The sequence below is a fragment of the Chaetomium globosum genome, genomic scaffold, assembly GCF_000143365.1.
Source record: "Chaetomium globosum CBS 148.51 scaffold_3 genomic scaffold, whole genome shotgun sequence".
NCBI lineage: Eukaryota > Fungi > Ascomycota > Sordariomycetes > Sordariales > Chaetomiaceae > Chaetomium > Chaetomium globosum.
The window spans coordinates 1,701,028-1,724,688 of NT_165978.1; the positions used below are offsets into that span (position 1 = coordinate 1,701,028).

The window sequence follows — 23,661 nt, forward strand, 5'->3', positions numbered from 1 at the left end:
CCCGCCAGAACGGGAAACCACGCACCGCCCAGAACGGACACAGGGAGCCCGCAACCGAGGGGCGCACCGGCTTCCAGAGCAGAGGCCGCGGCCCGCTACAACCACGAGGGCTTCGTTCGCGCGGGGAAGGGTCGGGGGCTGCCGGCGGGGACCGACAGCAAGCAGAGCAACACCCCAAGCGACGCATGTCCCCAGGCCATCTCGGTCACAAGACTTACCCCGCCACCACCAGGACAGCAGGAGACCCGACGGGCAGGGGCCACGAGGGGCAACCCCCCCCCAGAGCGGGGCGCAGAAACCATGGACGGTAACCGGGGATCCCGGGTTGATCCGACAGAAGGGCAGGCGACACGACCGACGAGGCGATCCGACCCGACCGAGACCCGGGGCCCCCGAGGACAACGACCCGAGGCCTCGAGGAAGAACCCGCGCAGAAGCCGGCCGCCTCACCGGCGACGACGGGGCGCGGAAAGGCTCCACGACGATTCCGACGCGCCCGGAGCGCCCCGCCACTCCGATACCCGCCCCACCAACCGGACGCCAGATCCGCGACCCAGCAGCCCCCGCGCTTCGCACGAGAAGACACCGCAAAGCCGGCGGAAGGTGCGGACTCAGAGCAGAGGAAGGGCCTCGCCGTCGCCGCGGCCGGGAGTGCGCGCTGCGCCCTATTCCGTCGAGAGCGCGAGGAACAAGAGATGGTCTACTGGGTCTTATGGTACCGCGTCCAACCGGCGGCCATCCCCCTTTGTGTACCACCACCCGCACGATGCGTTTAATATGCACGCCCGTTTGTCGTCGCGCCACTCCTCACCCACGGTTGCGCAAGGCCAGCTCCCCTTGAGCTTCGGGAACCTCCAGGCTGCACAGCAGCATCCGTATCTTTACAGCAACGCGCCGGCCTTTCAACGCAACAGCATGCTCCTACCAACCCAGCTACCGTCCCATACCTTCCATCCCGAAACGCACCACCATCAATTCGAGAATCCTCCTCCTCTTCTTTCTCACGGCCTCTTCCGGATGCTTCAGAGCAACGCCGACCCGCATTCGCTCCACAGCCACTACGCTGATCTCTCGGACCCGCCTGATTTGTATGCCTCGCTGCACGAAGAACAGATTCCCCCACCGCCTGAGGACATGAACCCGACCGACCAGGACCTCATCCCCCATGAGCAGGAGCTCCGGTTTGAAGGTGACCTGTACACGCCTCGGTGGGTGCGAGGACACGGAAACAAGCGGGAAGGCTGGTGTGGTATTTGCAAGCCAGGCCGGTGGCTGGTGCTTAAGAACTCGGCTTTCTGGTACGACAAGAGCTTCACCCACGGCATCAGCGCCGCCACCGGCAACCCCTTCCAGGAGCCGCAAGAGACGAGGCGCATGGATGGCAATCCTGATGTGTGGGAGGGCCTCTGCGGAAGTTGCAACGAGTGGATTGCGCTGGTCAGCAGCAAGAAGAAGGGAACGACGTGGTTCAGGCACGCCTACAAGGTAAGATGGCTCCTCACTACGGCCTATCGAAACTCTCACTCACTGACTGTCTTTAAGTGTCACACACACCCCAAAATCAAGGACGCGCCCAAGCGCAGGAGGGAGAGCAGCAACACGCGCGCGCTGGCTGCGTCGACCATGGCCAAGCCGCAGGTCGAGCCGGCCACACCGCAGATGGCGCCCGCCGTCTCCGCTGCGGGGACGCCAACACCGGGCAAGGCTCAGGCGCCATCCCCGATGTCTCTGCAACCTCCGCCTCAGCAGCAGCCAGCCCAGCAGCGACCGCCGTCCCAAGGACAGCAGAACCAAAACCAACAGCCACCGCCTCCTCTACCGTCGCAGCAACTGCAGCAGCAACCGCACATTCAACTCCAGCCTCCGCCCATGCCCCGGAACCGCGCCATGCCGCCGCAACTGCACACCCAAGTGGCCACAATGCCTCCGCCGCGCTCGTCCATCATGAGCCCCGTCGGGCCCATCCCCGGCGTGGACGGGTTCCCGAATATGATTTGATCCAAACTTTCGCTTCGTATCACACAAGACTGGTCTCTTCACTTTATCTCTACTTGGCTTTTTTATCAAGATCAAAGATCAACATCAAATTGAACGGGGGGCGGATAAAGGCACAAAAAAAACTATAATGCCGTTATGACCGGATACCAACCATCTTCTCCCTTTTTCAGACGAGGATGATGATTCGGGGCTTCGACTCGGGGATGTCACTTTTTCATATCATATCAAGATAGACTGGGCCGGTATTACCGGATGGGTGTGACAGGATGAACTTTTTTTTCTCTCTTTTCTCGCTGTCTCGTTTCTTTCCCCGTGCTTCATTCCTCATTCCTCCTTCTGCTTCGGTGTTGCAGTCGGGGGAGTTTAATTCCATTTTCACAAACAGTTTGATTCGTGTTTATTTCTCGTATATCTTTTTTTCCTCCCCATCCCCGTTTTCCTTCACCCTTTTCCTCATGTTGCGATTTCTTGTTTCAGCTTGCTCTTTTTTCTTCATCACTTGTCATTCCAGTTCTTGCACTCCTTCATCAACCTGTTTCGTTTCGCTTCTCTCCACTCCTTTTGGAAACAAAACCCCGTTAATCACAGCTTTTAGCTAGTTCATTAGTTTACCTAGGTAGATAGATAGTCTTGGTCTCGGTCTAGGATGGGAAGGTTATGGTCGGTAGGTTGGTCATGATGACGAACCTTTGTTGATACCCCCTGGCAAATAAGAGGAGGAAAATGCAGGATGGGAATGAAGAAACGGGGAAATTGTCGGGAAGGGGAGAAAGGTCTGGTTCGACTAGGTAGTCTCGGTGGAGGGAAATTAAATGATTGTTTCCTGGCGTTCTACGAACCGCTGGTATCTGGACTTCTGACTTTGTTCTTGGTGAATTACCTATATGTGATGTTAAAACTGGACGTCGAGCCTGGAAGGTAATCGATACCTGAGACCCAGCCATGTTCGCTAGATGGGATAAATAAAACCGCGGCTTGAATATCGATGACAACACGACTCGTTGTAGATACCTTTGGCATCACTTGAAACATTACCGCTTGGTGTCGCTCATCTGTACGAAGTACAACGGGTTGCTTTAGCGTTGGGTGCAGGGGTGGTCAAAAAGCCGAAGCTACGCAGGCGATTTGGCTCTTGTGATCGGCATATGGGATGGTCAGGCTTGGTGACTCCCTTCGGGTAAGAAAAGAAGGAGAGAAAATTCATTAATGTCGTGCTAGTGTAGTAGCGCCCTGTCAGCCCCATGAGAGGTGTAGTTAAGCCCAGACTAGTTCAATCCTTCGCTATCAGGCGTTATTCTGGCGCTTCACGAAACTCTTCGGACCGGAGTTTCTTCTACAGCGGTCCCGCGAGGCGAGCTTCGGGTCCCCTAGCCGAACGAGCGTCAAGAGGACCAATTCTGCAATCAGCCCTGGGTTGACACCCAATTGACAATTGTTGGCAGTTGTTCCTTTTGAGTATCACAGGATGAGCGACGCATGGCCCAAAGCAGAGTTAAACACGCGGAAGTTACGGATACTTTGTATGCAGATAACCGCGCAACCACGCTGGCCCACGGAAGGCGGGGCCAAACCTCATCTCTCTGCTGCATTGACGCAGTAACCCCCGAGATCCTCCAGTGCCAAGGTTGCTCAATTTACTTCTCCTGCAACGTGAATTGGTTGCGGCTCCAGGTTGGCCCCAAGAGGTGCAGAAGCCGTCAGTTTTGGCCCACCCTAACTCATTCCCGTTTGTTAGCAGCAGTTGTGGTGAGTGCCGTGTTGTGCGCTTTCCGTGTTTCCACGATTCTGCCCCCTCAGTGGGGACCTCGATGGCTGGTTGCGGTGAGGGGCAGCAATGGCGCAATCTGACGAAAAGGGACAAACCCCGAAGTACTTGGGACCAGGGGCTCAATTCCAGCACGGCAACTGAGAAAAGGTTTCTGCTACAGAAAATAGAAAAGGATCCCCGATTGAGACCCAATAGTGGCAGGCCAAAGCAGCCTCAGAAACACCGGCCCGATCTCGCTCGGGATTAACTCCTTACGGACACAGCCATCTGGAGAACCATTGCAACCGACACTGCTTTCGGTTCCACAAGCAAGATCTCGCAGCAAGCCGCTGTTTTGTTGTTTCACCGCCGCAAGCCCAGAGAAGGACCTAAATGTACCGCCGTATTATTTTGTACCTCTGGCGGGGTTCTTTGGTGTTCCAAGTACCCCGCTGTGCCGCCTTTGCGCCTTTGCGGTGAAAAATGGCCGAAGCTCGGCCACTTGCGTCTAGGGGCCTTGCCAAAATTCCTCAAATACACCTCTTCCCCCCCAGGAGTCCTCTGCTTCCCCATCTTCTTCCAAGCTCAAACACACACACCGTCTCCCCCCCGTTCCGCTTTATTTGGCCTGCTTGGTTTTTTGTTTCTGTCTTTTTTTGCAAAAGGTTCGTGAATCATGTCCCCCAGATGCTTTCTTACTTCGGAGGCCGGAACCCCGGATCGGGCACCCTTCTTTTCCCCGCTCTTTTGCCTTCCATCCGATGCCATCAATATCCCGCGATTCGCCGAGGAGTTGTTGGTCTTGGAGGATGGTTTCAAAAGACAATGCCTGAATTCGAATGAGGTGTTCGGATGAGGTGTCCCTGGTATCCCACCGGGATCTTGCTCTGTTCTCTTTCTTTGAGGGGACCTCGCGGATCCGTCGCTCTTTTTCCAACTCCAGCTACGCCACCGGCATATTTTTTTACCGACCATCGCTAACCCTCTTCCCATAGAGCCCTCCCCAATCTCATAAATCACAATGGTTACCAACGGCACCAACGGGACCAATGGGTCCGGGAAGCACTACAACGAGGGAACCTTCCTCTTCACTGTGAGTCATATTGTTGCTAGATTTGCACAGGACTGGCGCTGACCGCCCTTGACAGTCCGAGTCTGTCGGTGAGGGCCACCCCGACAAGATCGCCGATCAGGTCTCAGATGCCATCCTCGATGCGTGCTTGGCGGAGGACCCTCTCTCCAAGGTTGCCTGCGAGACGGCCACCAAGACCGGCATGATCATGGTCTTCGGCGAGATCACCACCAAGGCCAAGCTCGACTACCAGAGGGTCGTCCGCGATGCCGTCAAGGGCATCGGCTACGATGACTCCTCCAAGGGCTTCGATTACAAGACGCTCAACCTGCTCGTCGCCATCGAGGAGCAGTCCCCAGACATTGCGCAGGGTCTGCATCTCGAGGACCGCCTCGAGAACCTCGGTGCCGGTGACCAGGGCATCATGTTCGGCTATGCCACCGACGAGACCCCTGAGCTCTTCCCCCTGACTCTCCTCTTCGCCCACAAGCTCAACGCTGCCATGTCGGCTGCGCGCCGCGACGGCACCCTGCCTTGGCTGCGCCCCGACACCAAGACCCAAGTCACCATCGAGTACAAGCACGACAACGGTGCTGTCGTGCCCCTCCGTGTGGACACCGTCGTCGTTTCTGCCCAGCACTCCGAGGACATTACCACCGAGAAGCTGCGCAAGGAGATCCTCGAGAAGATCATCAAGACCACCATCCCGGCTAAGTACCTGGATGACCGCACCATCTACCACGTAAGTATCGATTGAGCTTGGGCTGGAATGGCGCGTGTACTAACAGCGAGAAGATCCAACCCTCCGGCCTCTTCATCATCGGTGGCCCTCAGGGTGATGCCGGTCTGACCGGCCGCAAGATCATCGTCGACACCTACGGTGGCTGGGGCGCTCACGGTGGTGGTGCCTTCTCCGGCAAGGACTTCTCCAAGGTCGACCGCTCGGCTGCCTACGTCGGCCGCTGGATCGCCAAGTCCCTCGTCGCCGCCGGCCTCGCTCGCCGCGCCCTCGTCCAGCTCTCGTACGCCATCGGCGTTGCTGAGCCCCTCTCCATCTACGTCGACACCTACGGCACCTCGGAGAAGACCTCGGACGAACTCGTCAAGATCATCCGCGACAACTTCGACCTGCGCCCCGGTGTCATCGTCAAGGAGCTGGATCTGGCCAAGCCCATCTACCTCCAGACGGCCAAGAACGGCCACTTCGGCACCAACCAGAACTTCAGCTGGGAGAAGCCCAAGGCCCTCAAGTTCTAAGTGGGAGACCATGTCGCAGAAGATTCAACTTCTCTCTGCTGATACGATCCCGCTCGTCCCCGGACGATTTCCCTTTCTTCATCTTTTTAATCATGGCATATGAATGGATAAGCATTACTGGCGTACGGTTCTCAACAAACCTGGGTGGGCGGATAGACTTATATCCCTTGTCATTTTCATGTTCGGTTTGGGTCTTTCTGGGTTGCAGGGTAAAACGCTTGCGGCGTGGTGTCGGGCGATGTACGCCTCGGAGTTCTTTTTTCAGCGAAGACCAAAATTTTTCGTCAGGTCACAGCGGGGACGGTTCACAGGAGGTCGGCGTCTTTCAACAAAGACATTGCATGAGCCAAGAAGGCGCCAAGTTTATGACATTGCGATACCCCATGGGGAACGGCATACAAGGGCACAAGACACGGCGTTTTGGGGAAAACAAAAGAACTTCAACATCTTTTCTTTTCCTGAATTATTAGACGTCGAATCAGATCTTTTTGGCTTGGCAGGAAAGCGACGGAGGCCTCGGGGTACCAAGTAGTTAGTGTTGGTGTTGGTGTTGGGAGCCCAGATCTTGGGATCCTGCGTTGGTAGGGTGGGAAGGGGTGGACTGGGCCATGGGATCGTGAGATAGCAGCGTGCCTTCACCAACATAATCGAAGACCAAACTTGCGATCAACCCCTCTTGTTTTTTGTTGCCGGCGGTGTGGTTTGACTCTTGACACTTTCCGGTGGTCCAAGGACACGTGGAGACGTGGTTTGGGAGAAGCCCGATTGGCTTATCATGTACCTCAGAAGCTGATAGAATCCCGACCGGGAACCGAGAAATCGGAGCGGTGTTATTCGGATCCCAGCACGTCACGGTCGCATTGGATCATCGCCAGGAGCGATTCGGCGCCTTTGCATTGTGAGAGTAAAAATACCAGGCAGGCGCTGATCCCGGCAGGGCAAACCCTTTTTGGACATTATAAATTTCCCAGAAGAAGCCTGTCTCCTTGAAAAAGATCAAGGAAAGCTCCTCATCTTTTAACACTGCACATTTACACATATACTTCCTCCTCGACTGCTTCCTCACCAGCGCCAAATTGACCGACCCACACTTGCTCACCTCGTTACCGCTGGACAAGGGCACAAGAGACCGGGGTCCCCGCCGAACCGGGCTGCCCGAACCCACTTAGCAACGTTCGTCTCAAACATCAGACCAAAAACAATGGCTTGTTTGCTGGTGGAAACATTACACGAGTTAAGCAATCCGTTTGTCCCGATTGTCTCATGCAAGCTCGAGCCATTTGGGGAAACTCGACAATCTGGGGGGAAAGTCACTACCATGTATGCATCTGTAACCTACTATACACTATTCGTCCATACCTTGGGTACATGCGAAAGTAATGGCTCCGAAAAACGGCGAGCCCGGCGGTTCTGAGCCACATCAGGGGCCCGATCGATCTGCGTTGAGGGAAATCACTTGCACAAAGTCGTGGGTCGTTTTCCCGTCCAGAACCCCACCTTCCACCGTTGGGTGCGCCAACCCCAGTTCTCTTGGGTGCCCGTTTGGTGCAAGGCCCGGCAATTTCCAATATTTTCTGCATCGCGTTTGACGCGATCCTGCCGTGCCGACTGTAATCTGTAATTCATACTGCATGCATGTGCCGAGTCTAATTTTCTCTGCTAGCAATCTCACCCATCGTAATTCGTCCACTCGTTCATTTGTTTTTCTTTTGCTGTCTCTCGCTCAGTGCAACACTCGACCCAACCTAGGTAGTTGCGATCAACCAACCGACGACCGAACTTTGTCACTCACCAGGTTCCATGCACCAGGTTGCCTCGAGACGCAACGTAACGCAACCACACAGACAAAACTCGATTTTGTATTGTGATTTTTACCCGCTTGGACTTGGGAATTCGACTTGGGTTCCGACCCCACGGTTAATTGCAGCCCAGACGGCGCGCCCTCGCTTCCTCCCATTCGGGTCTTTCGTTGCACCGCAGGCGCATTACACCTCGTCGCCGGGAACGAGCATTTCTATTTTGCCAGCCACCAGAAGCACCCGCTTACTCGCTCTCTCGCAGGAATAGGCGCCACCTTGGGCGATCGGGCCCGGCGTCTCTCCGCTTCCTGCTCCCCCGCTCCCGCCAATAGACCAAACACACGAAGCCTACTCGCAAGCACACTCGTTATGACAGCCATGGAGACCGCCAATGCCCACTACCATAATGGGCACCAGCAGCCAGGCCCGCCGCTCCCTGCTTCACCGACCCTCACGAACCCCGATATGATCTTGCCAGACTACGACCGCAGCGACTCCCCCGACCCGGATCTTGGGAGCGCCGAGCGTGCCTCGCTCATGATGTGGAAGAACACACACAGCACCACCTCCCCGCCCGATATGCACCATATGTTCGTCGCAACGGGTCTGGCAGGCCCGCACCCGTACGGCCCCTCGGGCCCCGTCACACCCACAACACCCATCATATACGGGAACGGAACTATGCTGTCAGATATTGGGGAGGTCACCGAAGTCGAGAGCACGGTGGGAAAACCCTCGCCAGCGCGGGCGAAGCTTGGCTTACGGCGGACCGCGTCTCCCAAGCACGTAGGCGGAAGCGGAGGCGAGCCAGCACTCCAGTCCTCCCCAACCATCCACGCGGCGGGTACGATCAAGAAGAAGTCAAAGCAGAACTTGAAGGCCAAGCATGAACGCCACTCGAGCATGGATAGCACCAGCACAATCACAAACGGAGATCACGCCGCCGCTTTCGCCGACTTCGACGATTCCGTTAGTGTGGGGGACAGCGTATTTCAAGGGGATGACGAAGAGAGCATGGCCTCGTCGTATGTGGAGGGCACGGCGGCCGTTGAGCCGGCAAGACTGGGAGTTTCGAAGGCGGAGAATCTTGATCGCTTGTCTACTTACTCGACGACCTCGCTGAGCCGCCGGGCGGAGGAGATCCTGGCCAACGCGAAGAGACGGCTGACGGTAGGTTTGGATGGTCAATCCGAGTCTCTTTAGTTTACTGACGGCGATTAGACCATGGAAGGCAACCTGACTCGCGCACGGAGCTCGTTACACTCCCCGTATGGCTCCGATGGTTCGACACCTTCCCCGCCTTTCCAGCGAGCGGCGACGGCAACGTACCACATTGAACAGAGGATGGAGCAGGAGGTGGAAAACAGGGTGGAACAAGACGCGACGAACGGCATGGAACCTGACCCATCGACACCCGACCACACTACCGGGCACAATCGCATGTCGAGCGAACTCCTTATGCGGAATGGGTTGCCGTATCGGGTGAACGTACCTCGATCGCAAAGCGCTCTTGGAGCCGCCGGGGGCTACCGGCAGCCGCTGACGGCATCAAAAAGCGCCGATCATATCCGTGGGGGCGTGGATGGCGAATCCCATCGTACTATTCACAAAGCCAACTCTGTGAGGGAAGTGGGGCTCAAGCCGCTCACCGAGGACGAGGTCGCGCGGCTTGGAGAAGCCGACAGCGCAAGCCATAATGCAAGGTTGGAGGCGTTCCTGAGCCCTACGTTTGGAAGCCCCACGTTTGGGTCTTTCCACAGTGACAGCGGGGCAAGGAACCCCCAGAGGTCATCTTCTGCCGTCCAAATGCGCGACATCAAGGACCAGATGAGAGACCTGAAGGGCAAAATTTCAAACTTGCGGGAGCAAGCGAGGGTTGATAACATGAAGAGGCAAAGTCTGCAGAGCCTCCGGACGCCCAGTCCTTTCACGCATTCGCAAATCGACCATTGGTATGCGGAACCTTCAAATAGGGCATCGGGGATCGTCGCCAACGACTTCCCCGACCAAACCCCATGGAACGACGAAGGGTTAAGCGTGAATGGTGATTATAAGGAGGTGGCTCAACAACTGGATAATGGGCACCTTGATGGAGAAGAGACGGATTATGCCGACGCAGAAGAGGGGATCCACATTGAGAACCCGATCGACCTCGAACCACGTTCTCTTACACCGATTGCCGGGCTCGACGATGTTGAAGGCGATATTGAAGACGATGTTTCCGACATGCATACGGAAAATGGCGATACGGACGAGGCCTTCCACGATGCCGCCGACGCCGACGCCATGAGCGAGAGTGGGGAGTCCCTCTACCACGATACGGTGCAGCACCAAATCTCGCACGAAGACCGCGAGGACGCATTCGATTACGAGCACTTTTTCTTACATAGCGCCATGGGCACGATGAGTATGGCAAGGCGGGCCAGCAGAGATAGTTTCACCTCGGACGACTCTGTAGAGACGACCAGGGGGCCAACCGCGACAAGCAGCGACGAGCACCAGCCGATCATCGGCAGACGGAACAGCAGCAACTCGATTTCCACCATCGACACGTTTGCCACGGCCCAAGAAGCCCGGTCCCTCAAATCCCCCGTCAGCCCAGACGAAGCCCACAACCCGTTCGAATCCCTCTCCCGCGCCGCCTCCTCCCAAAGCCACCGGTACCGCTCCGGCAGCAGCGCCACAGCCAAACGCCTCTCCTTCAACCCGGGCACCCTCCACCCCCCGACCTCAGGCCCCACAACCCGCGACAGCGACGGCTCCATCTCGCCCATCGCCGAGGAGTCCTCCTCCGCAGGCTCCCCAGCCCAACCCAGGACCGAACGCCGCGCGTCCGTCATCCACCGGCCCATGTCGACCACGGCCATGCACCCCTCCCTCCACCGCCCCTCCACCTCCTCATTCGACTCGGTCGGCACGAACCGCAGCTTCCCGCTCGTCAACAAACCCCCGTCCCGACCATCATCCAAAAATGGCCCACCACCGGTCGTGCGCAAGGCGAGCAGCGCCGGCGTGCTCACACCGCCCAACCGCTCCCTCTCCCCCGACGTCTCCGGCGGCGGCGAAGCCGACCTAAACACCCTCGCCAGCCGGCTGATGCTCGAGATGGGTCAGCACGCGCAACCCCCGCAATCACCCACGTCAGACCGCCACGTGACGATGGAGGGCCAAGCCGCCGCCGCAAACGACACCATCGACAGCATCGCCAACGGCAGTGGTGGCGATGGCGCGCCGCACCCGCTCGAGGCGCTGCTGCGCGAGGACAAGTACCTGGTCGAGCGCATCGTGGCGAACCTTGGGCGTTGCGTGCTGGGGCTGACTGAGAATGGGCGGGCTAGCGCGGAGAGTCGCATGTATCGGCGGCGGCTGGATGCGGCGAGGAGGGCGTTGGAGGGGTTGGGGTTGGGGGAAGGGGGGGATATTAGTCAGGTTTGAAGTTGGGTTGATATTTTTCCCCTTGTTTTTTTTTGCTCTTACCTTTTTTTTTGTTTGGCTTTTGTTATCCTGGCTGTGGCGTTATCTGTGGTGGGTTGGGTTTGGAGCTGAAGGCGGGAGGGGGTTCTGGTAGGGCATTGCGAGGGGTGTTGTTGTGACGATGATGATATGAGGAGGTAATTGGTAATGATTAGTAGTTGATTTTTTGGGAGGGTGGAGGATTAGAGGGAACGGAGTGTTGGGCTTAGGGACAATTTTTTTATGCTGCCTGGGTTGGATATGAGGAGGAGTTCCGCTCAGGGGCTGGTGCGGGAGCAGGAGATGCTTTTTGGGGGGATTTCTTGCGCGAGCGGTTAACCTGGAATCGGGACATGCTTCGTTTGGCGTGGCGGACCCGTTGCAGCGCTTCTTTGCTTTGCTTCTTCTCGGTTCAGGAGAATTGGCTCGATACCCTGGGTTCTTCTTCGCTATATATATTATTTCAAGACAACTTTGCTTAGGTAGTGGCGCTTGGGACCAGGTATCTGTGTATCCGTATTCTACGCAACGGCAAAATAGAATATCTTCACACACAATTGTTCGTCCTTGTTTCTCTGTAGTTTTGGGTGTCTATTTATTGGCCCCTTCTGCCCTATTTTAGTCCTCTAGCTTGCCATGCATGTAAAGAGCATGGAATCAAGATGCAACGCAGACCAAGCAATCAACTATCCCTAAAGTTCTCGCCCCGGGTTTACTCGGGGACGTCAGACGGGGCCCCAGCTTCGTGCCGGTTGGCGACCAGGCGCTATTAAATTGATTAGCACACCAAGAAGATCCAACATAGTTCCTTGGACATACCATAAGATTCCGCAGCAGAACGGCAATGGTCACCTTGCCGGTGCTTGGCACGTAGATGCTCGCCTTCTCCTTGACGGCCGGACCGTCAAAGTTGCGGTAGCTCGAGAAGTTGATGCACACGGCGCCGTCGCGGATCAGCTCGGTGGGCACCTTGAAGGCCTCGCTCGGCACGCCGGAAATAACGACGTCGCTCAGGGGCAGCACGTTCTCGAGGGTCCATCCCTCCTTGTCGTGGACCTGGTGGCGCGGCGCGCGGATGCCGCTGCCGCGAGTGAAGACCTGCACGCCGGTGATGTCGACGCTGTAGACGGTGGCGCCGTCGTTGGCCAGCAGGGCGGCCAGGGGGCGGCCGTTGACCTCGCTGCGGTTGATGACGGTGACGGTCTTGCCGAAGAGGCGGTTGCCGTAGGCTAGGATTGGGTTGTAGATCTGCAGGTGCTCGAGGGTCTTCACGATGGCCAACGGGGTGCACGGTAGGATCGACTTCTTCTGGTTGGTGGGCGGGTCGAGGAAGCGCGTGTTGTGGTACATGTTGAAGAGGTGGGTGTGGCACAAGCCCTCGACGTCCTTGGACAGGGCGACCGTCTCCTGAATATAGCGGTCTTGCTGCTGGTTGCTGCGCCAGATGGGGTAGTATACCAGCATACCGTCGACAGCATCGTCATTGTTGGCGGCTACCACCGCCTCTTCAAGGGCTTCCTTATCGACCTTGCGGAGGTCGAAGTTAAAACCGCTAGACCATGTTAGACTCAAGTAGGTTGTTGTTGACATTGGATATGGAGAACTTTGCTCACTTTTCCTCGCATGTCTTCTTTGACCAGTCGGCGTACTGCTGGGCGGAGGGGTCGTCGTTGGCTAGGAAAGCTGCCAAGGTGGGCTTGCTGGCAGCAGTGCCCTGGAAGCTAGCCAGAGTTTCCTTGACCTCAGCCAGTAGCTTTTTGGCTATTGTGTCGGCGAGGATGACCCTGCATGTCTTGGGAACTTCTTGTGAAGCCATGATACACGGCTTTTGTGTTGCTGAGTGTTTTTGGATATTTGGGTTGTGGTTTGGTGAATCAACTTGGGCACCGGATGCCTGGTAATGATGATAATGGCATTAGCAGGAGCTCTTGGCGGGGTAATATTCCCTGTAAGTTCGCCATCTTGTTTTGGAGCGGACAGAATTGAAGTTGAGGCACGTGGTTGTACAAGATTGGTGAGATGAAAGCAATTGAATCTTGTAAGTCAACATGGAAATTGAAGGTCAAAGTGTGGGTGACTCAACAACGCAAACAGTGCTTGTAGACCCGGGGAGGGAAGCAGCGAGAAACAGCTTACCCCGCGATATCCACTGACAAGACAGCAGGGAGGACCTAACAATTAGCTCACTGATATACAAAAGATGGTACCAAGGAGATATTTTGGTTTGCTAAACAGATCAGTGAAATTGAAATTGTGAAGCACCTCACCAAAGAGTTTCGACTTCGTCTCCGATCGGTCCTTGCTCACACCCTCTAACTGCCGACCCCTGTCACACCTTGGTCTCCAGCAAAAATTTCAGGACGGGATAGAGGCCCACATCATTGCCCCTCTTACCAGTTGTAGTTTAGCGTCAACTATCGTGCCAGGAAGCATCGGGACCAAGATTCACCGCCTCGCCCTTTCAGATCTTCTCAGATTTACTGCCGCGGGGCAGCGTGGGGCACCAGGGCGATAACGGCGGCAGCAAGCGCAAGCCACCCAGAGACCGAAGGGCTAGGTGAACTATGCTACCTAAGCTGGACAAGCTACAGTACCTTGAGCGATATCCCAAACAGCTCAAACCCAGTATCGATTAGGTATTTGCGGTGCATCCTCTTACAAATCTTTACTTAAAGGGAGAGCAACATCAAACTTGGTTTGTGGCTGGAAACACAAGCCACCACTTGCACCATTAGGCAACTGCTCGCTCGCTCGCTCTTGAACTGACTGTGCAGAGTGGCGTCATTTTTCACGAGAAACTCTTGGAAAACTAGATACTTTGGGAGTCTTTCATCAATATTATTGATGTTCAAATTGTCCTCGGGCGCATTTGAGTCTTGACCATGGCCCAGTTCAAGCAGTGGGCATTGGAGTATGTGCTCTCGGATGATGAGCCTGCACAACTGGAAATCACAAAGAAAGCAGCAAAGGGTGAGTGAGGGAGCTTTCATACACCCTCCAATATATTTGTGTACCTCTTACTGATTTGCCGCTCCAGAAATCGAGAACTCTCGTGCAAGCAGTACAGCGGTAGGAAACTGGGCCGCTTCCGTGCAGCAATGGATGACCCCAGCAAATGCCGATGATGATAAGATGGAGGATGAGGACGAAGGGGGCAGCGGCGATATCATTGCTAGGGCCAAGGGTAAATTCAGTCTTTTTTGTTCAGGGGCCAGCAAGAAACTAACACTTATTCTCGGGACCCAGCTCTCGGCTTCCTTGCAGGAACATTAGAGGTACTCGATAAGAGCGTGTTAAGGTCTGACCAAGGTTTGAAACCTTTTCTCTCGTTAAACAAAACCTCACTCACATCGCTGCAGTGCTCCGCCTCATTGGCTTCTTCGGCGCCATGTTCTCCTACGACCACAAAGCGGGTATCACAGCGTCCGCCAAGGCCTTGCGGCAGTTGTACTCGATGAAGAACTTCAAGCCCAACATGGGCGTCAAGATCCTGGAGGATGTCTGCAAAATAAAGGAAGACTTCCGGTTACAGATTGCCGTCACCAGGCTAGAAATCTATGAGCTCTTCCTCGGCTTGGTCCAAGACCCGGCCGTCAGCAGCGAGTTAAAGCACAAATACGGGTCCTCCTGCGGCTTCGCTGTCGACCTTCTCCAAGTGTGCCAGAGCGAGAGAGACCCACGGAATCTCATGGTCTGGTTTAAGATCCTCGCTCTACTCGTCAAGGATTATGACCCTTCAGCTGAAGTAACCGAGGAACTCTTCAAGGTCTTCTCTGCTTACTTCCCCATTTCCCTACGAAGCTCAGCTACTCCAATAGGCATTACCGCAGAAGATCTCAAGGAGGTTGTAAGAAGATGTTTCTCGGCCCACCAGCGCGTCGCGGACCACGCTTTTCCGTTCCTCATTCAGAAGCTAGATCAGGGAGATGCTGTTACGGTGGCTGTCAAGGTTAGTTGACCGAACTCCTGCCTAGCGGTGCGTTCGGCTTTGGCGCTAACTTCGACCAGTTGGACATATTGAAGACTATCCAAGCGTGCATTGAGCAGTACGAAAACCCACAAGCAACCGTCGTTCCACATGTCGAAAAGATCTGGAACTCGCTCAAGTACGAGGTCCGGAACGGCGAGGTGAAGGAGACCATAGATGCAACTCTAGACGTGCTCCGGACCATCGCTCGAAAGCTCGACGGTACGAAAACCTACAAGCTCGATGTGTCGCTCCTCAAGAGCTACGTCGATCTCGTTTCAAGGGACTGCCGCGACGACCTCGCAAATCCTACCTATACGAAACAGGCCGGGTTGCTCTTGATGACAGTCATAAGCGCTAATATCAGGGCATACGTGCTCTACAACGCCGGCTTCATTGACACTATCCGGCAAAATCTCCGCCAGCCCAAGTCACCCTCCCACACACGGGACCTTCTCTTGCTCTTAAACTCTCTTCTCAAGACTCGGATGGAACTGTTTAGGGACAGGCAGCAAGCACATTCGGAAGATGAGGAGAGTTTGAAGGCCGAGTCCCGTACTCACCTGGACACGTTATTCCACGATGTTTACCTCCCGGTATGGACCGACAAAATCAAGGAGCCTGTTTCCGAGGAGAAGGATGTTCTCAAGCAGGTTATACAGGGCCTTGCCTTGCTCGTCAGCCAGCAGGTCCTACAACCCGACGGGACCCCTGGTCTCTTGTGCTCCGGATCGGTCTGCTCCGAGATCTGCTCACTCCTGACCTCCACCATTACGAAAGGGTTGACTCTAAGTTCGAATGACAACGGAGCCGAGGACACCGCCGTGGAAGACGAAGCGGTTTTGGGTCTACGCACGGTCATGATGAACTACGAAGAGGGGTACCGAGAGCTTGCGAGCAGGATCAAGGCAGAGATCAAGTCGCGCGACTGGGCTAAACCTTCGCAATATTCGCTTGATGCCCTGAAGGATCTCTTGTCTCGTTTCACCTTCATTGGGTGTTCCGAAGTCCCGTCAAGCATCACAACCGATACCCAAACGCAGTTCTCTTCGCTTCAACATTTCGTCACACTGACAGCGAGCCTCTTGGAAATTTTCCCACTTTCGCCCAACCCCGAATTTACTCGCGCAGATGACGGCGCGTCTGCGAATTCCCTTGTAATTTCCTCGCTCCATGCCTCGGTCATCTGGTTCCGGGACGCCTGTGACGCAAAATACGGAAAGAACGCTCTCACTTCAGACTCACCCGATAACAAAAATTGGGTGAATGAGTTCAAGGGGCTGCCCGAAGACTGGTTGTTGCAAAAACACCGCGACATCGGTGCGCCGAATGAGGCACTGACCCCATTAAAGGAAGATAGCTCTGAAGTGTATCGCCAATTTCTGAAGCTCGGCCTCTTCGTTGTGAGGTTTCTATACCGTTCCGCATCTGCTGGAGCGCGTGGGCCATGGGACGAGACGGCACTTGTCCAGCTCTCCCAGATGGCCGCGCTCGTGGTGAGCAGTCTGGACGAGAAGCTGCAAGTGTCTTGCAACCTGGCCTACCAGGCTTTCAACTTTTTCCGCGACACAACAGAGCTGCTCCTCGAGACACGATCAGACCTTCTAGGGGGGCTATTAACGCTGGGTATTCTCCAGGGACTGCGGCCAGGGGCGATGGCAGGATTAGTAGGTCGTATCCATTCACAACTGGGGAGCCGAACTAATGGACACTTGCAGTATAACCCGGGCGGATTCGCAGAACGGTTCACAAGTGGCACGCCCAGCTTCAACACATCTCGCGAAAGCGACATCCGGGCAGCCATCGGCGCGATACTTGCCAACAAGTTCAAGCCCGGACCCTCCACCCCCGTACAGGAGTTGGAGGTCCTGAAGCGGGTGCTCGACTTCTGGGGCGACTGGTTGAAGAAGGAAACCGCCAATCCATCCCCGGCCGACCCCGCCGCGTTCCGCGCCCACAGCACAACCGCCCTAAGCGTCATCGCCGGTGCCGCGGCCCGCCAGGACCCTCACGTCCTCACCCTCATCCCGGCCCTCCACCAGGCAGCCTCCACCCCCACCCCCAACGGCGAGATCCTCGCCGCCTCCCTCGGCCTCATCGTCAAGCAGAACCCTCTCCTCACCACCGAAAACCACGCCATCATCCGGCGCTTCCACAAACAGTGGACCTACGCCCACCTCGCCAAACCCCTCCTCCAGCCCGCCCAACCCGGCTCACCAGACAGCGACCCCCTCACGGCAACCCGCTACCGCGTGGCCGTGCTTTCCATCGTCGCCAACTGCCCCTTCACCGTCTACCAAGACGACCTGGCGCCGCTGATCCGGCTGCTCGTCACGGCGCTCACCCAGCGCGCGGGGCTCGCGGACGAGACGGCCTGGTCGCAGACGGTGGCCGCGCTCGAGGTGTTGGTCGAGGTACTGGCGAGCGAGCCCGACGCGCTGACGGGTCACTTGAAGGCTGTCATCGGCGGCGCCACGGGCGTCTACCAGGAGTGCGCTTCGCAGCAGCAGCAGAAGCGGGGTGCCGTGCGCACGCTGTGTCGTCGCCTCGCGCTGCAGGTGCTGGGGGGGATTCCGGGCCGGTTTGAGGAGCGCCATGTTAGGGCTTATGCGCCGCCGACGCAGCGGATTTTGGCGGTGGCGTGTGGGGATTCGGTGAGGAGGGTGCGGGAGGTTGCGAGGGCCGCGAGGGGGAGCTGGGCTAAGGTTGGGTTGTAGATGGGTCGGGGTATTTAGTAGAGTGGGAGAGAACTTGCAGGGTTGGGCCTACAGAGATAGAGCGAGACCTAGAATCGTATCTGCTGGCGCTAGGAACCATAACATCTAGCGTTGGACTCTAGGGTCTGTCCACTTAAACCGAGTGGTCCCGAATGTCTGGCCGTGGTAAATGCAACCTGTATTTCGATTCCGATCAAGTCCATTTTTATTAACCAACCCATATATCCGCAACCAGCGCCATCCTTCACAACTCCCACCCCAACTCCCTCCTCTGCCCATCCCACCTCACGCCTTTCTCCTCTTCCCCCCCTTCTTCCCCGCCGCCGCCTCCGACCCAGTCGCCTCCTCCGCAGCAGACCCAACCACACTCACATTCGCCTTGGCCAGCGCATCCAACATCTCAGGCGTATACGCCGCGGCCGCAGCATCACCACCACCACCCGCCGCCCCCTTCCCCGCCGCGGCCGCCATCGCCGCCCTCTTCGGATCCGCCCTCCCAATCAGTGGCACACTCCCCGCCAACACGACCTGAAACGGCGCGGCCACAAAATGCCCCGCCGCATCAAACCACTCACTAAACGCGCGCGCAAACTCCAACTCCTCCCTCCCCCCATCCTTCCTCGTCACCTCCACACGCACCCTATACTCGGGCACATTCTTCTCCACGCGCGTCGCAATCCGCAGCGTTTCGCCCGTGGCCCGGCTGCGGCCCACGTAGACGGTGCCGCGCTCCGCGCGCGCGATCCACAGCGTCAGCGCCCCGTTGAGCAGCGTGTAGATCGCGACGGCGACGCCCGTCAGGTGCTTGGTCGCCTCGAACCCGAAGTGGTAGTCCCACCCGAAACAGGCCGCTGCGAGCGCGAAGGCCGAGAAGCCCAGGGCTAGGCGCACGTCCGTCAGGTGGTGGGATTGCTCGAAGCCTAGGCTGTTGAGGTAGTTGGGGAGGGCGTCGTCGGTGGTGTTTTTGAGGTCTGGTTTTGGGGGGAGGGTTGGTTAGTTGGGGGGGTTTGGTGGGTGTTGATAAGGGGGGTATCGGGTATGTTTGTTTGGGGTGGAAAGGGAAGGGGAGCTAGGGGGAGGGAGGAGTTGGGTGGATGTAGAGGAGGTAGGTGAATGAATGGGATGTGGGATGTCAGAGATGGGAGGGAGGCTTACCTGCTACATTGTAGACGGTGATTCTCTCTTGGGAAGTTGCCATTGTTGCTGGTGGATGCGAAATCTAGAAGTGATTATGGCTACCTGTCGACTTATTGTGGGCGGTCGAGTTGTGTGAAGTCGAAGGTGCCGGTGGGCATGGGCTCTTAGAGAGAGCTTCAGTTGCGGAAAGGCCACCTGCGCAGTTGGACGAGCTCCAGCTTTCCCTCCGATTGGCCTGATCTGCACGTCTTGTTCGGGTTGCGCTGGCCGACAGGGGTCCCGACCCATCAGCCCCTGTGCTTGGCACCCTCTGGCCAAAAAAGGCCGAACTCGAAGTGTACCTAGGTGCCGCCGAAACCTTCGACTACAGAAACAAAATGAAAGTCATCCGGAGGCCCAAAGTCTACTTTTTACTTGACTCGGTCTTTCCTATTCGATACGTTCTCGTCGACTTTCTTTGCCTGTTTCTTCTGCGTTGGTTTGCCTTATTATTTCCTCTTTTCTTGCTTTCTTGCACCCCTGTTGAGTTCGGCTTTTTTTGGCCAGAGTGCTTGGCTCGAGGTTCCAGCGGATCCAAGCGACGACAACTCGCATGCTTCTGGAGCAGACGAAACACCAAGCGCCAGGTTACTTGAGGAGAAGCAGTTCAACCAGCGCAAAGCAGTTGGCAACGACGAGATGGCACAGGTCCCGGTGCAGACGATCCATAGGGATCCCCAGTTATTGTCAGTCCTGCTTTCTTGGTGATATGGGGTGCTCAATTGCTGATACTGGACCGACAATAGCTACTGGATTCTCTTTCCCATCACCATTGTCATGGTACACACGCCCCCCAGCCCTTCGTACACCTGACGCATCTTCCGCATACAATGCGCAGTAACTTACACACCCGGCGCTAGATTCTGACCGGTGTCCTCCGCCACTATGCGACCGTCCTGATGGCCTCGGCCCCGAAGAAGCAAGATCAGAAGACGACGCGTGAGCAGCGGTCATTGCTCCACGGTATCAATGTGCGCGGTAATTACCACGTCCTCTCGAAGCCCTCGTTCACCACCCGACGCGACGCCCTGATCACGGCCTACGAATCGGGCGCATATCTCAAGAACCCCGACGGCCGGGGACAGCCGCCCCCGAACCCCATGAGCGACCCCAGCGCCATGGAGGGCATGATGGGCATGATGAAGAACCAGATGGCCATGATCATCCCCAATACGTTGATCATGAGCTGGATCAATGCTTTTTTCAGCGGCTATGTGATCAGTGGGTAGCCCGGATGCCTTTGCTTGGGATTGGATGGAGTGGCTGACAAGACCAGTGAAATTGCCCTTCCCGCTCACCATCAAGTTCAAGAGCATGCTCCAAGCTGGTGTGGCAACTAGGGACATGGACCCGAGGTGGATGTCAAGCATTAGCTGGTACTTCCTTTGCATTTTTGGGTTGCAGTCTGTGTTTAATTTCCTGCTCGGTAGCGAAAATGGTATGCTATCCTACTCTGTCTATCCGGGCGCCCTGCTAATCCGCCCCCCTTAGCTGCCAACCAGATGGCGCAGCAGATGAACCAGATGGGCCCCCAGGGAGCAGGCCAGATGTTCGGCCCTGGCGTCGACCCCAACAAGCAGTTTCTCGCCGAGGCGGAGAATCTCGCCGTCATCGAGCACCATTCCGTTTTGGACGGTGTCGAGCAGCGTCTTCTCGCGGGTATCAAGGTGTAATATATCAAAGCACATAGATCGCCCTGTAAGATGCGACATATGTTGCGTTCCGTCAGCCTACCAGTCATTACTCCCACCACAGGCAGCAGCCGAGCCCCGGGCCACTCATGGATCCCGTGATCGTGTATGGCGGTTTTGTGTGGATCGGCGGCGCAACAACTGCCTCGGCCCCTTCGGGCACTTCCACTGCCTCGACCGGCTTCGAGGGGGCCTGGTCATGCCACTCTTCCGAGATGACCCGGAAGCGGACCATTTCGTTGTCATCAAAGTACATGGCTTGATCATCTTCCTTCCAGATCCAGAGATTATCGGATGGTTCGCTGGGGGCAGTGTTAGTGAGGACCGGGTGACTAAGGGTTGGAATGGATTCGTACAATTCTGAGCCTTCGGGCAGCTCCGTCCAGGGAATGAAGATGTCGTCGAAGAAGTCTGTGCCGACTGCAGAGGTGGTTAATACTAGCAATAACAAAAGAACGAAATAGGATATAGGATAGACCAACGGTTTATCCCCTCTGGTGACTGGTCCATAATCCGTGCGGCAATGACCTCTCCCTTGTAGGGCCTGAACACCACGACGCGGAACTCGACTACGCAACATCAGTATAGGAAATATCCCGTCAGATTGAGGGGGTTCCGTACCGTTAACGTTGACTAACCCGTCGCCATGTCCGATGAGACCTTCTGATGTCCATAGAATGTCCCAGAGGCAGATGCAGAGTCCGATCTTTTGCACTACCTACGAGGAATTAGTTAGCTAGGAGAAACATATGTCGAAAGGATAACGCTCGAGACTTACCTTGTTGGCATATTTGGAGTTGATATTGTCTTCGATTGCGATATGACTTTGCTTCCTGAAATCATCAGGCGCAATCTGCACCAGGTCGGCGATTTTGGTCTAGTCCCAATATTCATCATGTTAGCTCGAGAGCAAAACAAACCGATGCCAAACTGATTGAACAGAAAGATATACTGACTAAAATAAACATTCCAGTTGGCTTTCTGAATTCCCGTTATACCATGCAAGGAAGTGGCTTCCTCTATGATGGAAGTGGGACGAATCGACCAAGAAAGCGAATGAATGGAAGTGATTGGTATCACGGAGAGTTTTAGCACAGGCTTCACTTTGGAGCCTTGATTTACAGCACACGCCCAGATTCTGCAGTTTGGTCGACCCTCGTTTATCTTTTGTTGTAGATAGGCTCATGAAATAAACCGCCATAGAAATAAATCGTCACCCGTTTGACCCCCACAGTCAAGGTTATCTTGAGAGTTCCAGGACCCTTGCCTCATCCTGGCCTGGAATTCTGCCGACAGGACCCACTTTTGACCACACCGCCTTGGCAGTACCACCGTGCGAATAAACTTCCAGACGGTTTTGAGTCGCCAACCGTCCTTCCTGATTCAAATCCACATCAAGCCATCTCCATTTTCCTTCCCAGTTTCAACCTCGAACCACCACATCCCGACAGAATCGCATGTCAACTCCGGCGACCCGCACTGTTCACCTTTGAAACAATCCCCTTTTCTACTCCTCCCTCACCACCGTTGAAGGTTTTCGGATTCAAGTGAAGACGCGTCCATCGGCTGCTGGGCCTTGTGGTGGTACCCGAGTCGTCCTTGGGAAGTTCGCCCTGTTCTTGTTCTCACCTCCAAGTTTTGAATTCCTCGCTGCTGGACAATCTCGATTATTGAACCATGTCCTACAATTACGGACCCCCTCCCCCGGCTCCTCCGCCCGCACCCCCGAACGATGGCCCCGGCGGTTATTCCTCGTACGGCCCTCCTCGAGGTGGTCACAGCGGTAGAGGTCGCGGCGGCCCTGATCGCGGCGGTTATCATCAACCACACCCAGCACACCAGCCGCACCAACCGCATCAACCGCACCCAGGCTATGGCTATGGCCAGCAGCCCGCCTACGGAACTCAGAGCCCTGCACCTTACGCCGGCCCCCCTGCCCAACCCGGCTACCCCCAGCCTCAGCAACAGGCATGGCATCCCGAGCACGGGCAGCAACATCCTCCGCAAAACGCGCCGCACGCTCCTTTGCCTCCACAGAATTACCACCCGAATTATGCCCCTCAAATATACCAGCAACAACCAGCCTACAGCGGCCAGCCCCCGTACCAACCGGCCCCTCAACCTCCCTATGGCCAGGCTTATCCGGCCCCGGGCCCGCACAATGGTCCCCCGGCTCAGCAGTGGGGAGCTCATCCACAGCAACCTCCGGCCCACGGTACATATGGCGGCGGCGGTGGACGTGGCGGCCGTGGCGGCTACAATGATCGAGGGGGACCAAAGGGGGCAGATGATGGGCCCTCCGATTCGCATGGGTTTTGATGGTGGCCAGCTCCAGACAGCACCCCGCCTCCGGTGAGCACTCCCTTACCCTTAGGCGGCCCTCCTGCCCCTCCGGCGTCGTATCCTGCCCCTTCCGAGCTACCCGCAAACCGGCACCCTATGCGCCCACCCCGCCGTTTGATGGCCATTCTGGTGGTTCGCGCCATCACGGCCGCGGCGGTTTCCACCACAACAAGTCTCGCCCTCAGTTCGGAGGTGACAAGAACCGCGGCCGCAACCACAACCATAACAAGGACCGGCGGCTCAGACACCTCCCACCCCGCATCCGAAGCCTGACGCTGCATCGGCCGGCAAGAAGAAGAAGCGTCAGACTAACACGCTCGGCCTGACGCCCGGTGACGAATCGGATGAAGATGACGAGAATGAGGAGGAGCGCCTGAACGAGATGTACGGCGCTGACGCTCCCTAGTATGCTTACGATCCTCCATTATGTCATTCCTGCCG

The 23,661-nt window shown here is 56.4% G+C and overlaps 8 protein-coding genes across 8 annotated transcripts in view; 6 read left to right on the forward strand and 2 right to left on the reverse strand.

The window, feature by feature from the left end:
* Window positions 1–300: 300 nt before the first annotated feature.
* On the forward strand, window positions 301–1,998 carry CHGG_05844 (uncharacterized protein; the record flags this gene model as incomplete). The annotated part of the gene is made up of 2 exons (XM_001221938.1): window positions 301–1,485; window positions 1,567–1,998. 2 exons carry the CDS (start codon window positions 301–303, stop codon window positions 1,996–1,998), a joined length of 1,617 nt encoding a protein of 538 aa, XP_001221939.1.
* Window positions 1,999–4,766: 2,768 nt separating this feature from the next.
* Window positions 4,767–6,074, forward strand: CHGG_05845 (uncharacterized protein; the record flags this gene model as incomplete). The annotated part of the gene is made up of 3 exons (XM_001221939.1): window positions 4,767–4,838; window positions 4,894–5,559; window positions 5,613–6,074. 3 exons carry the CDS (start codon window positions 4,767–4,769, stop codon window positions 6,072–6,074), a joined length of 1,200 nt encoding a protein of 399 aa, XP_001221940.1.
* A 2,177-nt stretch (window positions 6,075–8,251) lies between these two features.
* Window positions 8,252–11,308, forward strand: CHGG_05846 (uncharacterized protein; the record flags this gene model as incomplete). Its single annotated transcript, XM_001221940.1, has 3 exons — window positions 8,252–9,043; window positions 9,095–9,576; window positions 9,847–11,308. 3 exons carry the CDS (start codon window positions 8,252–8,254, stop codon window positions 11,306–11,308), a joined length of 2,736 nt encoding a protein of 911 aa, XP_001221941.1.
* Window positions 11,309–12,038: 730 nt separating this feature from the next.
* CHGG_05847 (uncharacterized protein) lies at window positions 12,039–13,142 on the reverse strand (the record flags this gene model as incomplete). Its single annotated transcript, XM_001221941.1, has 3 exons — window positions 12,039–12,092; window positions 12,146–12,878; window positions 12,940–13,142. 3 exons carry the CDS (start codon window positions 13,140–13,142, stop codon window positions 12,039–12,041), a joined length of 990 nt encoding a protein of 329 aa, XP_001221942.1.
* Window positions 13,143–14,208: 1,066 nt separating this feature from the next.
* Window positions 14,209–18,010, forward strand: CHGG_05848 (uncharacterized protein; the record flags this gene model as incomplete). Its single annotated transcript, XM_001221942.1, has 4 exons — window positions 14,209–14,296; window positions 14,364–14,510; window positions 14,686–15,173; window positions 15,281–18,010. 4 exons carry the CDS (start codon window positions 14,209–14,211, stop codon window positions 18,008–18,010), a joined length of 3,453 nt encoding a protein of 1,150 aa, XP_001221943.1.
* Window positions 18,011–18,295: 285 nt separating this feature from the next.
* Window positions 18,296–19,208, reverse strand: CHGG_05849 (uncharacterized protein; the record flags this gene model as incomplete). Its single annotated transcript, XM_001221943.1, has 2 exons — window positions 18,296–18,981; window positions 19,166–19,208. The coding sequence occupies 2 exons, from the start codon at window positions 19,206–19,208 to the stop codon at window positions 18,296–18,298; spliced, it is 729 nt and encodes a 242-aa protein (XP_001221944.1).
* Window positions 19,209–19,524: 316 nt separating this feature from the next.
* CHGG_05850 (uncharacterized protein) lies at window positions 19,525–20,859 on the forward strand (the record flags this gene model as incomplete). The annotated part of the gene is made up of 6 exons (XM_001221944.1): window positions 19,525–19,530; window positions 19,694–19,872; window positions 19,933–19,966; window positions 20,047–20,125; window positions 20,409–20,624; window positions 20,678–20,859. 6 exons carry the CDS (start codon window positions 19,525–19,527, stop codon window positions 20,857–20,859), a joined length of 696 nt encoding a protein of 231 aa, XP_001221945.1.
* A 1,695-nt stretch (window positions 20,860–22,554) lies between these two features.
* The window catches only part of CHGG_05851 (uncharacterized protein), a gene marked incomplete at both ends in the record, with an annotated part of 1,872 nt that continues 765 nt past the window's right edge, over window positions 22,555–23,661 (forward strand). The window contains 2 exons of the mRNA XM_001221945.1: window positions 22,555–23,189; window positions 23,252–23,522. Of these exons, the coding sequence (XP_001221946.1) occupies window positions 22,555–23,189; window positions 23,252–23,522 (906 nt within the window). The remainder of the gene's footprint in view (window positions 23,190–23,251; window positions 23,523–23,661) is intronic.